Source organism: Poromitra crassiceps (assembly GCF_964638095.1).
Source record: "Poromitra crassiceps genome assembly, chromosome: 19".
Lineage (NCBI taxonomy): Eukaryota > Metazoa > Chordata > Actinopteri > Beryciformes > Melamphaidae > Poromitra > Poromitra crassiceps.
The window spans coordinates 21866430-21884146 of record NC_139646.1 but is presented as its reverse complement, the minus strand read 5'-3'; the positions used below and the strand labels follow the sequence as shown (position 1 = coordinate 21884146).

Genomic DNA, 17717 nt, shown 5'->3' with positions numbered 1-17717 from the left:
TCTGTGCCTCTTCCTCCTCCTGCTTCTCCTCCTCCTCCTCGTCGTCATCATCATCCTCACTGACCCCTCTCCTTTTGCGTGGAGTTCGTCTGGCATTCCTGTTTTTAGCTCTCCTCCTGGCCTCATCTGAGACACAAACATATTACCATTTTACTTTACATGCACACAAACACACAATTTAGACCAGTGGTTCTCAATTTCTTTCACATGAAGGACCCCTAAACTGACTACAATTAGACCACGGACCCCCATTTGATAGGATTTTGTCCCACGGTCCCCCATATGATAGTAAGATTGATGCTTTTAGATGTTTTATTACAGAAAGTGTATAAAACCCAGGACCAAAATAGTCACTGACAAATTGTGTTACTTATGAATGGAATTATAGCGAAAATAAATTACCCCCCTTTTGGCCGGGGTCCCCCTGGAACCCCCTCAAGGACCCCTGGGGGTCCCCGGACCCCCATTTGAGAACCACTGATTTTAGACTACATTTACATTTACAATTAGCCGACACTCTAACAGAGTAACGTAAAATGAGTGCAGCAGTGGAATTAGTTTAAAGGGACAGTTTACCCCAAAAACAAAAATACATATTTTTCCTTTTACCTGTAGTGCTATTTATCCTTCTAGATCGTTTTGATGCGAGTTGCTGAATTTTGGAGATATCGGCCATCGAGATGTCTGCCTTCTCTCAAATAGCTTGTTTTCGACCACGTGATTCAGATGATGTCTGCGTGACGTCTGAGGGGCAGCTCTCCCAGAGCTACTATGGAGAATGGAGGAGAGCGAGTATGCAAGAGGTTGGATGCCGCTCCACGCTGCAGGTATCGCCAGAAGATTGCAAAACATATAGGATATGACCAGTGTTGGGCAAGTTACCTTCAAGATGTAATATACTACATATTACTAGTTACTTTAATTTGAAAGTAATAAGTTACTTTATAATATTACTGTCTGTGTAGAGTAACTAGTTACTTATTACACTACTTTTGCATTACTTTCACTGTAATAACAGCAGCAGCAGAATGATATCGCTGCCCCGGAACCATCCCGAAAAATAATTTCAGCCGTCTTGAAGTCAGTGTAAACAATCCAAAATTCTAAATGTTATCCTTTTCCTTTGTTATTGTCATCTATAGTAGTTATTTGCCTAAAAACACACAGTTTGATTAGGTACTGATTTAAATATGTCCTTTGATGATTTTTTTTAACTCAATTTGTAACTTGAGTTACTTGACAAAGTAACTGGTATAATATTACTGAAATCCTATAAGTAATAAGTTATGTTACTGAGTTACTGCTAAAAGTAATATATTACATTTAATATGTTACTTTTGTAATGAGTTACCCCCAACACTGGATATGACCCATATGCAATGAAGAGAAGCTGTTTGCAAACAAGCCAATGGTCAATGGTCTCGCCCCGGTCGCCATCTTGACATAACTTCACCTGAAAACAACCTATACAATGGAACTGGATGGCACTCGACCGGCTTGTGGTGCTCAAAGCGCCTGTAAAAAATATATATATATATCTTTCCATAAATCATGACTCGATTACTCAAGATAATCCACAGGCCTTGTTGTGAGCAGTTTCATGTAGGAACTATTTTCTTTCAACAGCTAGCGGGTGTAGTTCTAGCAGCAGCATGCGGATGTAGTTCTAGCAGCAGCCTGCGGGTGTAGCTTTAGCAGCAGCTAGTGGGTGTAGCTTTAGTTGAAAGAAAATAGTTCTTGAAACTGCTCACAACAAGGTCTGTGGATTACCTTGAGTAATTGGGTCATGATTTCTGGAAAGAGACATTGCTGGGGGGGTTTATTATTACCCCCAGTTTGAGCACCACAATCTTTGTGCCATCCAGCCCCATTGTATTCAAGAGAAGGCAAACATCTCTGCCGATCTTTCCAAAACTCGGCACTCACACCAAAACAATCTAAATTTAGATGGATAAATAGCACTACAGGTATGAAGAAAAATATGTATTTAATTTTTGGGGTGAACTGTCCCTTTAAATTCATACATCACAAAAATGCAAACAATCAACAATAAAGAGTGCAAATGTCAGAGCCAAAAAGGCATGACAATATTCCAATGAGTGAACATGGAAGAAAAGCAAAGTCTGAGGAAAATGTAGAAAAGTGCTAAGAAGAGATCAGAGAGACCAGGCAGACAAGTCAAAGATCTCAACACCAACAGATGAAGAATGACACCATTATTCACACTGAAGGAAACTCACCTTCACTGCCACTCTCCTCCACAGCATCAATCTCCATCCCAACTGGAAAATGGAAAAACACGCAGGCACGGACGCACACACACACACACACACACACACACACACACACACACACACACACACACACACACACACACACACACACACACACACACATTAGGGACGGTTTCAACTTACTTACTTCCTGTTACAGTGTTTGCTTATACAATAACTGACATTACGTAAGCTAAACTGTTCCCTAGCAACAGAACTCCGTGAACCTAGCCTACCTTGATGAGGTTAGGGGTGACTGATGAGTCGCCTGACTGGTCTCTCATGGACCCCTAGCGTGGGATCTCACTCTCTCTCAGGCACATTTATCACGAGCGCATAAGCACATTATGCGGCTGGTAGCTATGTAGCCTACCTTATGTTTTTTTTTTTTTTTTTTTTTTTTTTTTTTTACATGTGTGTGTCTGAGCATGTTTCTTTGTCTTGTTATTGTTATGAAAAATGTAAAATAAAATATTGGAAAAAAAAAACAGAACACCGTCAATAGAAGTCCATCACTTAACAATAACCTACTGTAACGGTATGAAAATTTCACATCACGATTATCGTGACCAAATTTATCACGGTTGTCATATTATCACGGTACTCGTAAATTGTTGAAAATTAAAAAAAAAAAAAGGCTGCACGTTTGCATCTGGGAGACTGTTGCCAACTTTGGTTGATGATGGACAGTCTTTACCATGTTTTTCAAAGCACTGTCATCACGGTACCACGCTTTTAATGATAATGAAAATTTGAAACGGTATGGTTATCATAAGAAATTTGATCACGGTGATCATTAAAACCAGTTATCGTTACATCCCTACCTACTATCAAGCAATGACATGTGTTAAGATGTGGTTCATTCAAACCATTACAAATCACCCATTGAATATGTAGTTGGTGGTCAAAGCAGAAAACAAATGGACTGTAGGAAGAAAATCCTCCCAGCACAAGCAGAGAAAAGCCTTCTCACCATCACCTATCCTGATTGCAACATCCTTTCTCTTCTTGGGAGGCATTCTGCTAACCTTGCGAGGTCACGATTGGGCAAGAAATCTATCTTGCCATGCTGCCAGATATGCGTTGGACTCCAGCAGTGGTGCGGATCAATCAACGTCCGAGGAAGGAAGAGACGGTCCTAAAGTGGTTGAAGTTAGACAAGTCATTCATCCAATCACCTGCCAAGTATTTTTTTTTAAAGTGCCTCTTCCCTTTTTAACCGGTTTCCAAGATCGAGTTCCCAGATGGTTCTGTGAAACAAGCCATCTGGCAGCGTCAGGTTAGCATTCTGCTGCACTGTGTTTTAGTTTGAATTGACCTCTTCCTACTCGTCTCTTCACCACCGTCTCTTTCTCCTCTCCATCCTTTGCTCTCTCTCAGATGACGGAGCAGCTGTCATGCCCTCCACTTTGAACTCCTCCTCCTCCGTCCAGCCTGCAGGCTCTGTGCTTCATCACAGGAGTGGTGTCAGGTGTATGGGGGTCTGGCTACCAGCTGCTCGTCATTGTCTCATCAGCCCACAGTATATCTCCCCTGGTCCACTCATCCACTCATCCACAGATAAACATAGAGACTGAGACTGTCTCTACATTCTGTGCCACCCTGGTCTGCATATTCTGAATTATGTTGATTGGTTTTTTGCCTAATTGGTCTCTCCATGTCCCTGCAGTGCTGCCTGCCAGCCTGACTCCAGCTCGAGCCTACAGCACTCGTCTCAGTCCTCTCCCTCAGCCTGGCTACACGCTGCCTTTGTTCTGCCTGGTCCTGCCTCTACAGCAACAGGTGTGCCTCTGTTTGGGCTGTTCAAAGGCTGGGCTCCTTGACAACTGCCAAAGAAAGAGTGTGACAGATGATCTGTAGCCAAGGAGAAAAGTAATGAAACAAACATTGAAAACAAAATGCACACTGGACTTGGTTAATCAAAATGCTAATTGGCCAGAACAGCAAGATCATGTATTCATAGTATTCCGATGATGTCACAAGCCTTTTTCCTACCAACATGGCGCTACAATTACAGCCCATTGGCTGTAAGTGTCACTTGATTGTAATCACCTGTTAATTGATCACAATCACCTGTTGTTTTCCTACCAAAATGGCCGTGTGGTGATGTAACAGAATACTATCTATAATGACTGATAGTACAGGTCACGTGGAGGCTGGGTTTACCCAGGCTATGGCCAGCTGGCAGCGTTCGAGATACGCTACCGGCCTGGTCGAAACAACGGTAATGCCGATGCGCTTTCTTGCCAATATACAGAATCACCAAGGCCAGGGGAGTTGGAGAAGATCCTGCCGTGGAGCTCCGTGCCACTGGGACTGCAGTTGGCACCCCTTCATCAGCAGCCCCGCCCAGTCAACACTGTGAGTGTACGACCCTCGAGGTCCCGCAGTGAGTTGGTGACCCTGCAGCAGGCTGATCCAGCCATCAAAGCATTTCAACCATTCTGGCAGAGGGGGAGCAGACCAAACCATGATGAGAGGAATCGCCTGAGACCTGATGTGATTGAATTCATCAGTCAGTGGGACCGAATTCAGGAACGAGACGGGCTTTTATAGCGGTTGGCCCATGACAGTGATGGAGGAGAGGTGGACCAACTGCTGCTGCTGCGGCAACAACTGAGGAAAGAGGTATGGAGAGCTTGCATGATCAGCATATCCATCGAGGCATAAGACGCACCATGGAACTGGCTAGGCTGCGTTGCTATTGGCCTAGAATGGGGTCGATATAGAAAACTACTGTAAGAACTGAACGATGCATGCTGCCCAAAGCAGAGAAACCTGACAGTAGTGGCCACACACCCACTTGAGATTTTGGCCATTGACTTTATAGTATACCCAGGCCATACCAACCCGTGACCAGACCGCAAGGTCAGTAGCAAAGGTCCTCGTTAACAGCTGATTCAATATTTGGACTAGAATCCATTCGGATCAGGGAAGAAATTTTGAAAGTGCTCTCTTTGATCGGTTGTGCAAGATGTATGCTATATCACACATCCAGGACTACTCCCTACCATCCTCCGGGAAACGGCCAGTGCGAGTGGTTCAACCGCACACTTCATGACCTCCTGCGGAGCCTGCCACCAGAAAAGAAGCGTCCTACTGTCAGGAACCAGAGTACCTGTCCCAGCTTGTGTGGGCGTACAATAGTACTGCCCATCGTTCTACAGGTCAGTGCCACTGCTCACATGTGCTAATGTTTGGTATTCAACCCCAACTGCCTATACATTTTCTCTTGGGAACAGAAATGGGAGCTGGGCCGGAGTTGACTACAGGAACATCAGGAGAGACAGCATATGCCACAGCCCAAAGGAACTTGGAGAGAGCAGCAGACTATCGGAGAAAGGTACACAATGAGTACATCATACACTCATGAAGATAGGACAGTTGGTCTACATGAAGAACCACAAGGTTCGGGGGAGAAATACAATTCAGGATGTCTGTGCCCCGGAGCCGTATAGAGTTGCAGAAGCCCTAAATGCAGGTGGGGTGGTGTATGGAGTAAGGGTTCATCGAACTGAAATGCGATGTGCTACTCACCACGAATCTTCCCCTAGGCCAAGTCCTGAAAAAGCTATTCCAGACCCTGTGTCACAGACTCTGCAACCACCTGTCCCACCCCTCCAGTCCAGCCAGGGGGATGGGGCCTTGATCCTGGTGTGCTAAGAAGCTAGTAGATGGTACCAGCTGGAGCTTTGGAAGAGTTGGAGTCTGCGGATGTTGTCCCCCGCCGCACAACCAGAGCCACAGCCAGGGAGGCATCAAAGCCTCCATAATCGACCTAGATCAGCTAGTAAGAACTGAAACGATAGCTGCATCCCTATCCCCAAGTTTGCCTTTTGGCCCTGTCCCCTGTAGGCCCTGGTGTTGGCTCCATCGTCGTTGCGACAATTCAACTTTGGGGGCGGACGAATGTGGTGTCCCGGGGTAATCAGGAGGCCCAATTAATTCAATCAGTCACTGCACATTCGTGACATTCTCACGAGGTTGCACAATCACCACTCCACGTGTGGAGCTAGAAATAGGGGAGGTCTGATTATTAACGTTAGCAGACAGAAGGAGAAGCTCACCTGTCGGGGTTGCTGTGCGTCTCTCTCATACAGCGCACGGCAGGAACTCTTTTTTGCAGCCGAGCGGTAGTTAACGCAGGCTGGGCAGTGCTCCATTCTTGTAACTGAAGTAGAAAGGAAATTGGAGAGATTGACCCAGTTGATTCCTGGCACTCCCTCAGCGTTCTGCAGCTGTATGATAGGAAGATAAGAGAATCGGATTCGGGACAGATTTATCCATCTGGCACAATCATGGCATTCAGCAATCCAGACGGGCAGATGACTATCGAAGTGGGGCAATCAGCCGCTGTTTCCTATAGGGCTTCTTTGTGTAGAATTATATAGCGTTTATGCTGTTGGCTGTGCGTAATTTAGCCAGTATGGAAAATCGTGCCATACCAAACTACTACCCTACAGCGCCGCCAGTGCTGTTGTGTTGTGTACTAACAGTTTGTCAGTGTTTGTGTTTTCAGAGCTGGCCCGGGCCAGCCTAGTGTGGGGTGCTGGTGGTGGGGGGGGGGGGGGGGGTGTGTGCTTCCATCCATGTCACGTGGTATAGTGATAAAACTAAGTGTGCACATGGTTTGGCTTGCAGCGTATGGTTTGTAGTGGTAAAAAGCGGGATCACATGTTTCCCATTTTATCTTGCATGCTGGCTTGCGATGCTGTTTTCTTCTCTCTCTCACCAGGTGCTCCTGTCGGTGGGCTGCGGCGGGGAGTGAGGCACTCCGAGAGATTCATGGCGGAGACGGTAGAGAGGTGGTCGGCCAAACAGGATGGTCATTTGCTTTTGTGCTTTTTAATTACCTTTTAATCTGACTTTTGTAATAAAAAACAATTATTTTTATACGATTCATGCCTCATCTGGCGATTTGTAAGAAGCAAGGTAATTCCTTCATCTCTATGCCATTGGGTTGAGCTCCTTCCGCTCATTAAACAGAAGGTGGCGTTGTCACAGTCAGTAGAAAACAAGGTGGCGTTGGTCTCACTACAAACCCTTAAAGTGTATTTAAAGTGCGGTCACTACATTCAGTAACCCTGAGTGAAGTGAAACAAGCAGCCACAATGGGGTCACTGTAATTCAATACTGTAGTGTTCAGTGAGAACCATAAACAGAGCTGCAACACAGACTGTAGCCTACACAGGAGAGAGAGGAAGAGATCACCTCTGATTTAAATACGTTTGTTTTTGCAACAGGACAACTCGGTACAAGCTTCCAAGTGACAGCTATAGGCCTATAGACCCTCTTCACAGCAATCGTTTTGATGTGGTAAAGACAAAAATAAAGCAGGTGTAACAACATCAATGACAGCCCTGGAACACCTAAATGGAATGGAAACAGCATTAATGGTATTGGTTTACTTCCTGCTTTAGCACCTCAAAACGGTTGCAGTGAAAAGGGTTATCTATAGACAAGTGAAAGTGATGACAGAGGTATGAGCAGCGCAGACTGGACCGGGACCATGCAGAACCCATGCATGTAGAGTCCACTTTAAACCACCGCCCTCCTTGTTGCTGTGGTTACCTGATGTGTGGTTATGGTCAAATGTCACTTTTAACCTACTGAATAATACATGCAGGGAAACAGGAGATCCCATCACAATTTGCATATTTCATCTCAACCCTTTTGGATTTCTCGTCTTCTCACTTGTTGCCAGATCATATTTCATGAAATATAGATCCAATGTCTGACATTTTAAGAAGCTGTTTTCCATTAATTTTGAACCAGTGACAAGTTCCCTGTGAAGAAAATGTGAGACATTGGAAGTATTTGAGAAAAACATTTACTGAGAAAAAGATTAGTAATATCTATGACAGTGAATATTTTTGTTCTTGGCATGAACTGTCATGACAATGTGCAACAATGTAACAACAACAAAAATGTAACAAAATACAAGACAGTCATCTGCATAAATGTTATAAAGCAGCCATGAACCCAGCTATGACAGTGAGGCCTCCACGTTGTCCCCATTTAATCGCAGCCAGTGAGTGCAGACTACCGTATGCAAAGTGCTGCAATTAATAAGTTACCACAATTCAAAATAACAGCGTGTTATGTGCAGTGTTGTACAGGTACTGTTTTGTACATCCAGTTGAAGTCATTGTTTCAGTCCCGTAAAGGAATTTCCCCTCATATCACATCTTGAACTGCTGCAAAGCAGTTAAGTAGAGCTGCTGCAGTCACCTCCCTCTTCTCCAATTGGCTTCATCTGAGTGAAAGAAAGAAAGAAAGAAAGAAAGAGAAAGAAAGAAAACTTCACACACCTGTGTGGCTGTTTGTGTGGCATTGTAATTCACCATTAATTAATAAATACTATATACAGTATCAGGCTGTGAAGCCATTGTTAGCTCACTCACTCACTCACTCAATCACTCACTCACTCACTCAATCAAACACTCACTCAATCAATCAATCACTCACTCACTGGTGATGAGGTGGCTGTGCTCAATGGCTGCCAGGAGGAGCACAAGCCCAGCAGTGCCAAGGTAAAACACACACACACACACACACACACACACACACACACACACACACACACACACACACACACACACACACACACACACACACACACACACACACACACACACACAGAGAGACAGAGTTGGCATGCAGCCTCTACTCTCCCCAGAGAGTTTTCAGAGTCCACTTTCCTGGCTGATTCCAACTCCAGCTCAGCTGTGCTTCTCCACTCAGGTGAGCTCCATCAGTAGCTAAGGAATGGAGCTCTCCACGGTGCTGAACCTGTGTTCACTCATTTTGGTACCTACCGTAAATTCCGGACTATAAGCCGCACCGGTGTATAAGCCGCACCTGCAAAGTTGACTGTTTTTTACATATATAAGCCGCACCGGACTATAAGCCGCGGGTGTTTTAATGTTTTTTTTTATTTTTTTTTTTTTTTTTTTATTGTGTTTTAATGTTTAATTACCATATGTAAGGGTTCATGCACAGAGGGGATTGTCGGGAAAGAGATGGCTGTTTGAGGAAACTCCCATTTATTAACATTTCAACAAAACAACATAACACAACACCACCTGTGTTTCTTTTTTACAGTGCACACAGTGTCATACAGTGTCATACAGTGTGGTGAAAAGAGGGCAAGAGAGGAAATTAAAACAGAAGTGGATTTATAGTTAGAAAGAGTGCTAAAGAAGAGAGAATTCAGTTTTTTTTTTTTTTTTTCCTGAAAAAATCCATAGATAAGCCGCACCGTTATATAAGCCGCAGGGGCCAAAAAAGACCAAAAAACGGGAAAAAAGCCGCGGCTTATAGTCCGGAATTTACGGTAATTAGCCATTTTTGCCCATTTAGTCGTCCCTAATTACCGAATTCAAAAAGTCTGGCTGTGTGATAGGTCACCTGCAGGGGGCGCTCTTTACACTTCCTGAAAGATTCAGCGTGATGGCACGTAAAATGTCATAGCTGTAGAGACAAAGACAATTTCTGCTCACTCACACACACAGACTTTGCATCCTTATTGGATTACCTCTGATAACAACATACCGGTACATGAAGTTATCTGCTGTACCTTCCTACCAACAACATTGCTAACAATTGTACCAACAGTCCGTAGTGTCTTACTAGCGTAGTCCTGCAGGGTCATGGGCTGAGAGATGACCTGCCTGAAGACCTCCAGCCACTCCTTCTGCTCCTGCTGCTGCTCGCACATGAAGACAAACTGCCTGCCTGGTGTGTGCAGGGTGAGGCCGGAGTGCCAGCGGCCGCCCCGCATGCCTCTGGGGCAGCCTTCACTGACCGAGTAGTTGTGGCTCTCTGTGCCAATGAAGACGGCGCCCACCTCTGTGGCATCCTAATGGGCAGAGACAAACACATGCATGCTTGGAGGAGAAAGCATATATAAGCAAACACACACTTTAGCATTTTATTTAAATCTGGATCTTGCCACACACAAAAAACACCCTAAATTGGGCGGGGGGAAAAAACTCTTTATTACCAGTGGCGATTTAAAGTAGAGAAGCTTTCTGTCTACTGAGCTCAGTGTGAACCACCTCTTCTTGAATCGCTCCCAATGCTAAAGGCACACGCGCACATACGCACACACACGCACACACACGCACACACACATACACACAGACACGCACACACACGCACAAACGCACACACACACACACACACACACACGCACACACACACACACGCACGCATGCACACACACACACACACGCACACACACAGACACATACGCACAGACACACACGCACACGCACACACACGCACACACGCACACACACATACACACAGACACACACGCACACACACACACGCACAGACACACACGCACACGCACACACACATACGCACAGACACACACGCACACGCACACACACGCACACACGCACACACACAGACACACACACACGCATGCATGCATGCACACACACACACACACACACACACACACGCACGCACCGTGACACACGCGCACGCATGCACGCACGTACACACACACACACACACACACACACACACACACACACACACACACACACACACACACACACACACACACACACACACACACACAGAAAGAAAGGGAGGAATCAGGTCAGGAGTCAACACTGCTATTAATAAAAGACTGTTTTGATAGCTGGATGTCTGACTGACCATTGGACCAGTTTTCTCCATGTACCCCTCCTTCAGATTACTCCTGGTGATCTGAGGTATGAGCTGCACAAGGGACAAACACACAAGTAGCAGAGTTGAATAAATCACACAAGAAGTTGCTATAATAGGGTTCATCTTCTTCTTTTCTCCAGAAAACGTGAAAAGGTCTCACGTTATCGTCGTTGGGATCTTTCTTCTGGAGGTAAGCCAAACGCGTTGCACGAAGAGCGTTGAACCAGGACACGATTACCTATTGGTGTTGGATATAGGAGACTGGGATCAGGGAAACTGTATTTTATTGATTCGCATGTCTCCTCAAGTATACATACTGCTGGCATCATGTCACATACCCAAAAGTACGGTCAATATTGTTTGGACAGTCTAATGCGTTTTAGATAACCCACTGGATCCTGCGGTAGTGTGTATTATAGATGTGCGGAATTTGGATCAGTTTTGCCTTTCAGGTCTTGTGGATCAGCAATGCTACTCAAACAGGCTTCACAGTACAGACCTTGGTGTCCATCATACAGCTATTGCATGCTGTATCTGTCAGGCCCTTTATCTGAAGACAAGAGGAAATTAAATGACATACTATTAGTTGTGTGGGATTGGCTTCACCTGCCCTTTCTCATGGTAAACAAACAGATTCCTGGAGCGCTCCTCTTCCAGGTAGGAGATCTGCAGACCGTGATTGTGACCTATCTTCTCCGGTTGGAAAGCCGCATTCAGGTCCTTCATGGAGATCACGGCTTTTGGCACCTTGGACTGTATTTGGGAGAGGATTGATTTTAAGAGATTGGGAGGAAAAGTTTGTACTTTGTAAATGTTCATATTAAATAAGGGGAAAAGAACTACTCACAACAAAGTATCTGAGAGTGAAGTCCTTTTGGGACAGCAGGAAAGTCCTCTTCAGGAACTGCTTCTTGTCCTTGCCTTTTTTCCACAGCGTCAATTCATACGGGTCTGCATGAGATAGTCCAAATCAATAGAACATCTATCTATCTAATCATTCCAGGAGTGTCTGTATGTATGTCTGCATGAGATAGACCAAATCAATAGAACATAATGAATAAAGCAAAGAACCCAAATCAATCCCCCCATCCTATGGCGGGCGTGGGGCTAGGAACCCCACCCCGTAAAAACCCACTGCTTCAGAAACCGCAATGGTGCGGGGGCTTCTTCTGTATGAGGAAGACTGCCCAGAGCCTGTTGACATAGTGTGGTTGTGGCCCTATGCTCCACTTAGGAGCCTACATGGAATATGAAGATCCTATGAGCTGGATAGAAAAATAAATATTTGAAAATGTTTTGCTGATGCCTGGGAAGAATCTGTTTGTGTCAGCGTATGGGTAGTTTAATTACCTGAGCTATAAGCTTGCTGAAAGTCGTTGCTCTCTCCTGTGAATTCTCGTCTCTCATATTTGGCGCGGATCCATTGATCCCTAAGAACACTAAAGAGGACAGCAGAGTTCCTGGTTACTGTATGTCTCATTATGGAGCAAACACAAGCGCACTGCTGCTGATGATGAACGTCAACACGTAGGGCTGAACACTGATGACTCCACCATGGCATCCAGCCCTCCTAGTGTTTGTTCCTCTTATGTACAAGAAGACTTCTGCACTGAATGGAGCATTGGTTGAGTCAGCAGTTTTCACTTCCACTGAACTGAACTGAACTAAACTTAGTAAGGTGACAGGCACTCACGCACAGTCTAACTGAACTGAACTGAACTTAACTTAGTAAGGTGACAGGCACTCACGCACAGTCTCTTTGCCGTGGCCGGTAGAAAAAAGCAGGGACACACTTCTCATAAATGGCCTTCGCTGCAGAATTGCCCATCTCCTTCATGACCTGCAATGATTAGAATGAGCAAAACAACAAATATCCTGTTTCATTTCATATTCGTAGAGAGGAGAGATGAAATGGACCTTTTTCACTGCAGGCATTTGGAGTGTCAACACGCAGGGTAAACACAGGTGTAACCAACAACAACAATGATCATGATAATGAGGGCACTGGCACTGGAACACCTAGGTAGAATGGAACCAGCATTAATGTTATTGGTTACACCTGTGTTTACCCTGCTTTGACACATCGTCAAAATGCTGCTGTGAAAAGGGTCTATTGAATTGAAAAGCAAAATAGAGGATATCATACTTAGACCAAGAGTATCCTTATGCATATACACACCTACTCAGGATTATGACTGATAGAATAATAGAACATGGACAGACACAGCAGGCACGAGACTTTATAATAATGTTCAGTCATAAGTCATTTAAGCCTTTAGTTAATGATGAACTAATCATTTACAAAACATTAATATACATTTGTAGATGATTAATAAGTGCTATGTTAACATATAACAAAATGTGTTGGACATCATCTATAAACTTTTAGTAAAAAGCACTGCAGTAGAAACTACAACGTGTTCCTCACCTGTTATAAATGATGAGTAATAATTTACAATTCATTTACAAGGCTTTCGTATCCCCTAAGTGTAAACAATTCTTCATCATCACACATAAATGTGTTACATACAAGACGGTAGCTCTGTTTATAAAAATTGAAGCCAAAGTGGAAGTGTCTCAAACCTGCATTATTTCGAATGGCCTGCAGGGGGTGACTCCACTGGTTGCAAAAGTCAGATTGTATGGAAGTCAATAGGAAAAATACCTTACTTGATGTATGGCCTCAGTAAACACTTTCCTAATGGGTTTGTGTCTAAATCGCTAGTTTCACGTTTTCTTCAATACAGCACGAGTTTGTAATTTTGGGGCCTGATTGACAGGTCACCTGTCCATTGATGGCGCAGCTTGTCAATCACAGACCAACAGCAGGCCGCGCTGCGGCTCTATGGGAAACCCTTGGTCTCGCCCGAGAACCAACCAACGGCAGTCAACAAACCAATGGGTCGCCCCCTGCAGGCCATTCAAAATAATGTATCATCATTAACTAAAGGCTTATAAATGACTTATGACTGAACATCATTTGAAAGTGTTGCCACAGATGAGGGTATTTACTATCAGTATAAGGTGAATATGAGCTCTACCTTCACCAGTGAGTCATCCCAGAAATCCAGACGTATGGACTTGATTCTGCTGACGGCGGGCAAATCTCGATGTGTTCCTGAGCAGGTCAGGCACACAAAGACACCCAGGGTGTAGGAGGCCCAATCAGGCTCTGTCAAGTACAGGACATGAAGTCATACATGACACATATTCTGTTGGAGCCCCAGAAAACGACACACTATAACACAGAATTTGCAGGTATACCAGCTGTATCATAACAGCATCAAGCATTGTGGATTATCTAAACTTCCTCTTTGCAGTTTCATTTTCCAATGTAGCTAGCTGTTGTTGCTCTCTCACACATGCACATGCGCGCACACACGCACACACATGCATGCACGCACACGCGCGCGCACGCATACACACACACACACACACACACACACACGCACACACGCACACACGCACACACACACACCTATATTTAGTGTTCCTGTCAGTGGTGGTAATTAACTGTTGGGTAGAATGTAAGAAGTAGCGAACACTTCCCTTATGAGAGTTTATTATAATAAAATGTGATTTGGCTAGAAAGCATTATTTTGGAGACCGTTCTGTTCAAACAAACAAACTCGATGCCCTGGAGCCACAGGATCCTTTATCATTATTCTTTAACCTTTGTATTTTCAGAAAATTCACATTGACGTCCTTTGACAAAAGAATGCATTGGTTGGTAAACAACTTCAAATGAGGCGAATGCCAACTCAGCATTTAAATACACAAAATGGTGAAACTATGGTACTGTATAATTCAATGTTGAATCATGACTTGAACAATGTGATGTCATTCTTAATGGTAATTCTTTGCCAGCATACTCACCAGGAGCTTCACAGTCGGCACACAATTTATTGCCCGGTTCTTTCACCAATTCTAGCAGGATTTTCTGATTTCTGTCCAGACTGGCCATCAGTGAAGGTGGTTTGCTTCTGTCAGAGCAGAGTCCCAAAAGAATAGCTCCAGTTAGGTATAAAGTCCATACTGATTCTCTATCATATACAGTGCAGCTCTATTCTAGCCCATAGCAGGTGAAAAACATGTTCTCCCCGGCCAGTGTGCTCCAGACCAGTACCCCAGCATTTCCTCTTAAGGACACGGCAGCACGAAGTTGATTGTTCTGCACACAAACGTACTGGTCTCCAAATGACAGAGAAAGGAAGTGGAACAGGCGTCGCTATGTTTACCCACCCCTTTATTAATAGGGGGATAGACTTCTGTGTAGCTGACAGAATTTGAACTGCAAAGTTCACCCGGTGAGGACAAACTTGTATGGTGCAGTCGTGGCAAAAGAGGAATAAATCACAGAAGGCACACTGAATAGAATAGAATAGTAGTTTATTTGTCATTGCATAATAATAAAAAAATACAGCGAAATTGCAGTTGCAAACTCCCCTTTGTGCAGACATTCAGTACAACCAGACAATTCACCAACGATTCACCAGACCCCACAGTAGATAGACTTAATAATAAATAGGGTAGTAATGGTAGTAATAGTAGTAAATAACTATGTGCAATATAAATATATATATATACTCATATATACATACATATATACACACATATGACAGCAGCATAATACTTTATACTTTATAATTTGGGAAGTGATTGTGATTTATTGAGTAATGTGACGGCCCTTGGGAAGAAGGAGTTATGGAATCTGGAAGTGTGAGTTTTTAGTGTCCTGTAGCACCTTCCGGAGGGTAGGGGAGTGAACAGGTGGTAACCGGGGTGAGTGGGGTCTTTGAGGATGCTCTTAGTTCTGTTCAAGCAGCGGGTGTTGTAAATGTCCTCAAGGGTGGGGAGTTGTGTTCTGATGATCTTACCTGCTGTTTTGATGATGTTATGTCGTGGTTTAGTGGTTGAAATGAGAGTATTTAAGCATAGTCTGTATCTAAACGAAAATGCAAGGAACTTAATACATTCAAACATTGTACAGTTGGGCACCAAAGTCTTAGCCTGGTAAACCAGCCAGTCAAATGAACGAAGAACGAAATTCAAGATTCAAGATTCCAAGATTATTTTATTTTGTCCCGAGGGAAATTTGTCTTGGACATACAGGCTGCTACATAACGTAACATAATACAGAAGAAAGAATAGTGCGTAGCACACAAGTGCTGACAGTGCAAACATACAGTTAAAGTGCAAACATTACAGTACAAATGAAATGTGCTAGTCTTGCGGCTAGCATTGTTGCCTCTCACAGTTAGAAAATACTCTTCCTCTTCACACCCAGACCAAATTGTCTGAGTTTCCCCAAACGCATCCCTCAGTATTTGATCTATCTCTGCTCCTATGACGTCCATCTCATCCCTCAGTATTTGATCTATCTCTGCTCCTATGACGTCCATCTCATCCAGGAACCTCTTAACAGCGTCAAGCCCGATCCCATTCCTCTCCGTCTTCCCACTCAAACCAGCAGCACAGTTTATAACCACGGCAATGAAGGCTAGGAATTGTTTTTTGTCCATGCAGATCACATTACTCTGACTTTGTCTTCTCCGGATCCTGATGCACTTCCATCCTTTCTTCATTTCTTTCCCATCTGCACCTTTTAACAGCCTCAGCATTATGATAACCCCCGTTCTTCTCTGATCTTGTTCACTTCCCTTTCCTCCTTTCTTCGTGGACACTGAGCAGACCCCGTGTCATGGTTCCCCTCACAGTGTAGGTAGGCACTTGGCTTGCTCCTTCTTTACCTCGCACATTTCCATCTCTCCACCCCACCGAGCTCCCTGACAGTCAGTCTTCCTACATCTCCTGCTGTTAGTACACACAGCAGCCACATGTCCATACTCCTGCCAGCAGAAGCACCTGAGAGGAGCTCTCTCAAAGGGCCTCACTGTATAACACACATGAGCAAGGATCACTCTTGGCGGCAATTCTCCTTCAAAGGTTAAGCACTCCTCTTTCATCCCTTCCAGAACTCTCGTCATTCTCCTCACCTCACACACACCTTTCACCGCCAAAAATGTTTCAGCATCTACCGACATTGGCACATCACTTACCACTCCTTTCTTTCTGGCTTCTGACCTGAGCGGGAAACATTTCACATCGCAATACTCTCAAATCTCACTAATCTTCAAGGCTTTCTTCCTCTGACTCTCAGACACAAACTCAATCTGGCTATTTTTTCCCCACACTGAATCATCAGAGTCACTCAAATCCTTCCATCTCCTTTTCTTATTCTTGCTACCAAGACCTCTCGTGTCCTCCATGTCCCTCTCCTGGGCTCGCCTTCACCCCTTCTCAATGCCATCTCTTCTTCTTCTTCTATTTCTTCTGTGGTGTTCTATGGCAATTGGCATCCTTTATGTTGTATTACCGCCTCCTTCTGGATTCATCCATCCACTGTTTCCCTAGATCTCTGCTGTCCTGACAATCGTCCATCAGCGTGTCACACACACACACACACACACACACACACACACACACACACACACACACACACACACACACACACACACACACACACACACACACACACACACACACACACACACACACACACACACACACACAGCTAGATACAATATTATGATTATTATTAATATTATTATCATCATCATCATCATCATTAATAATAATAATAATAGATTGTAAATCGATTGTCTGATCCACACTCCGGAGCAGAAGGTGGCAGTAATGCCAAATAAGATCAATCCGGAACCAATCGCACAGGAGTCTCCGTACAACACCGGACGG

General features: G+C 44.3%; 1 protein-coding gene and 1 long non-coding RNA gene across 2 annotated transcripts; both read right to left on the bottom strand.

The window, feature by feature from the left end:
* Nucleotides 1–51: 51 nt before the first annotated feature.
* LOC310793604 lies at nt 52–6395 on the bottom strand. The gene is made up of 3 exons (XR_014553531.1): nt 6341–6395; nt 2241–2282; nt 52–126 (listed from the first exon to the last, which is right to left on the bottom strand). It is a non-coding gene; the product is annotated as an uncharacterized lncRNA (long non-coding RNA).
* Nucleotides 6396–8190: 1795 nt separating this feature from the next.
* Nucleotides 8191–14985, bottom strand: LOC310794114 (arf-GAP with dual PH domain-containing protein 2-like). Its single transcript, XM_083656011.1, has 11 exons — nt 14838–14985; nt 14003–14133; nt 12710–12801; nt 12312–12400; nt 11809–11912; nt 11568–11714; nt 11122–11199; nt 10950–11012; nt 10279–10356; nt 9906–10134; nt 8191–8529 (listed from the first exon to the last, which is right to left on the bottom strand). The coding sequence occupies exons 1-11, from the start codon at nt 14923–14925 to the stop codon at nt 8501–8503; spliced, it is 1128 nt and encodes a 375-aa protein (XP_083512137.1). The 5' UTR covers nt 14926–14985; the 3' UTR covers nt 8191–8500.
* Between the last annotated feature and the right edge of the window lie 2732 nt (nt 14986–17717).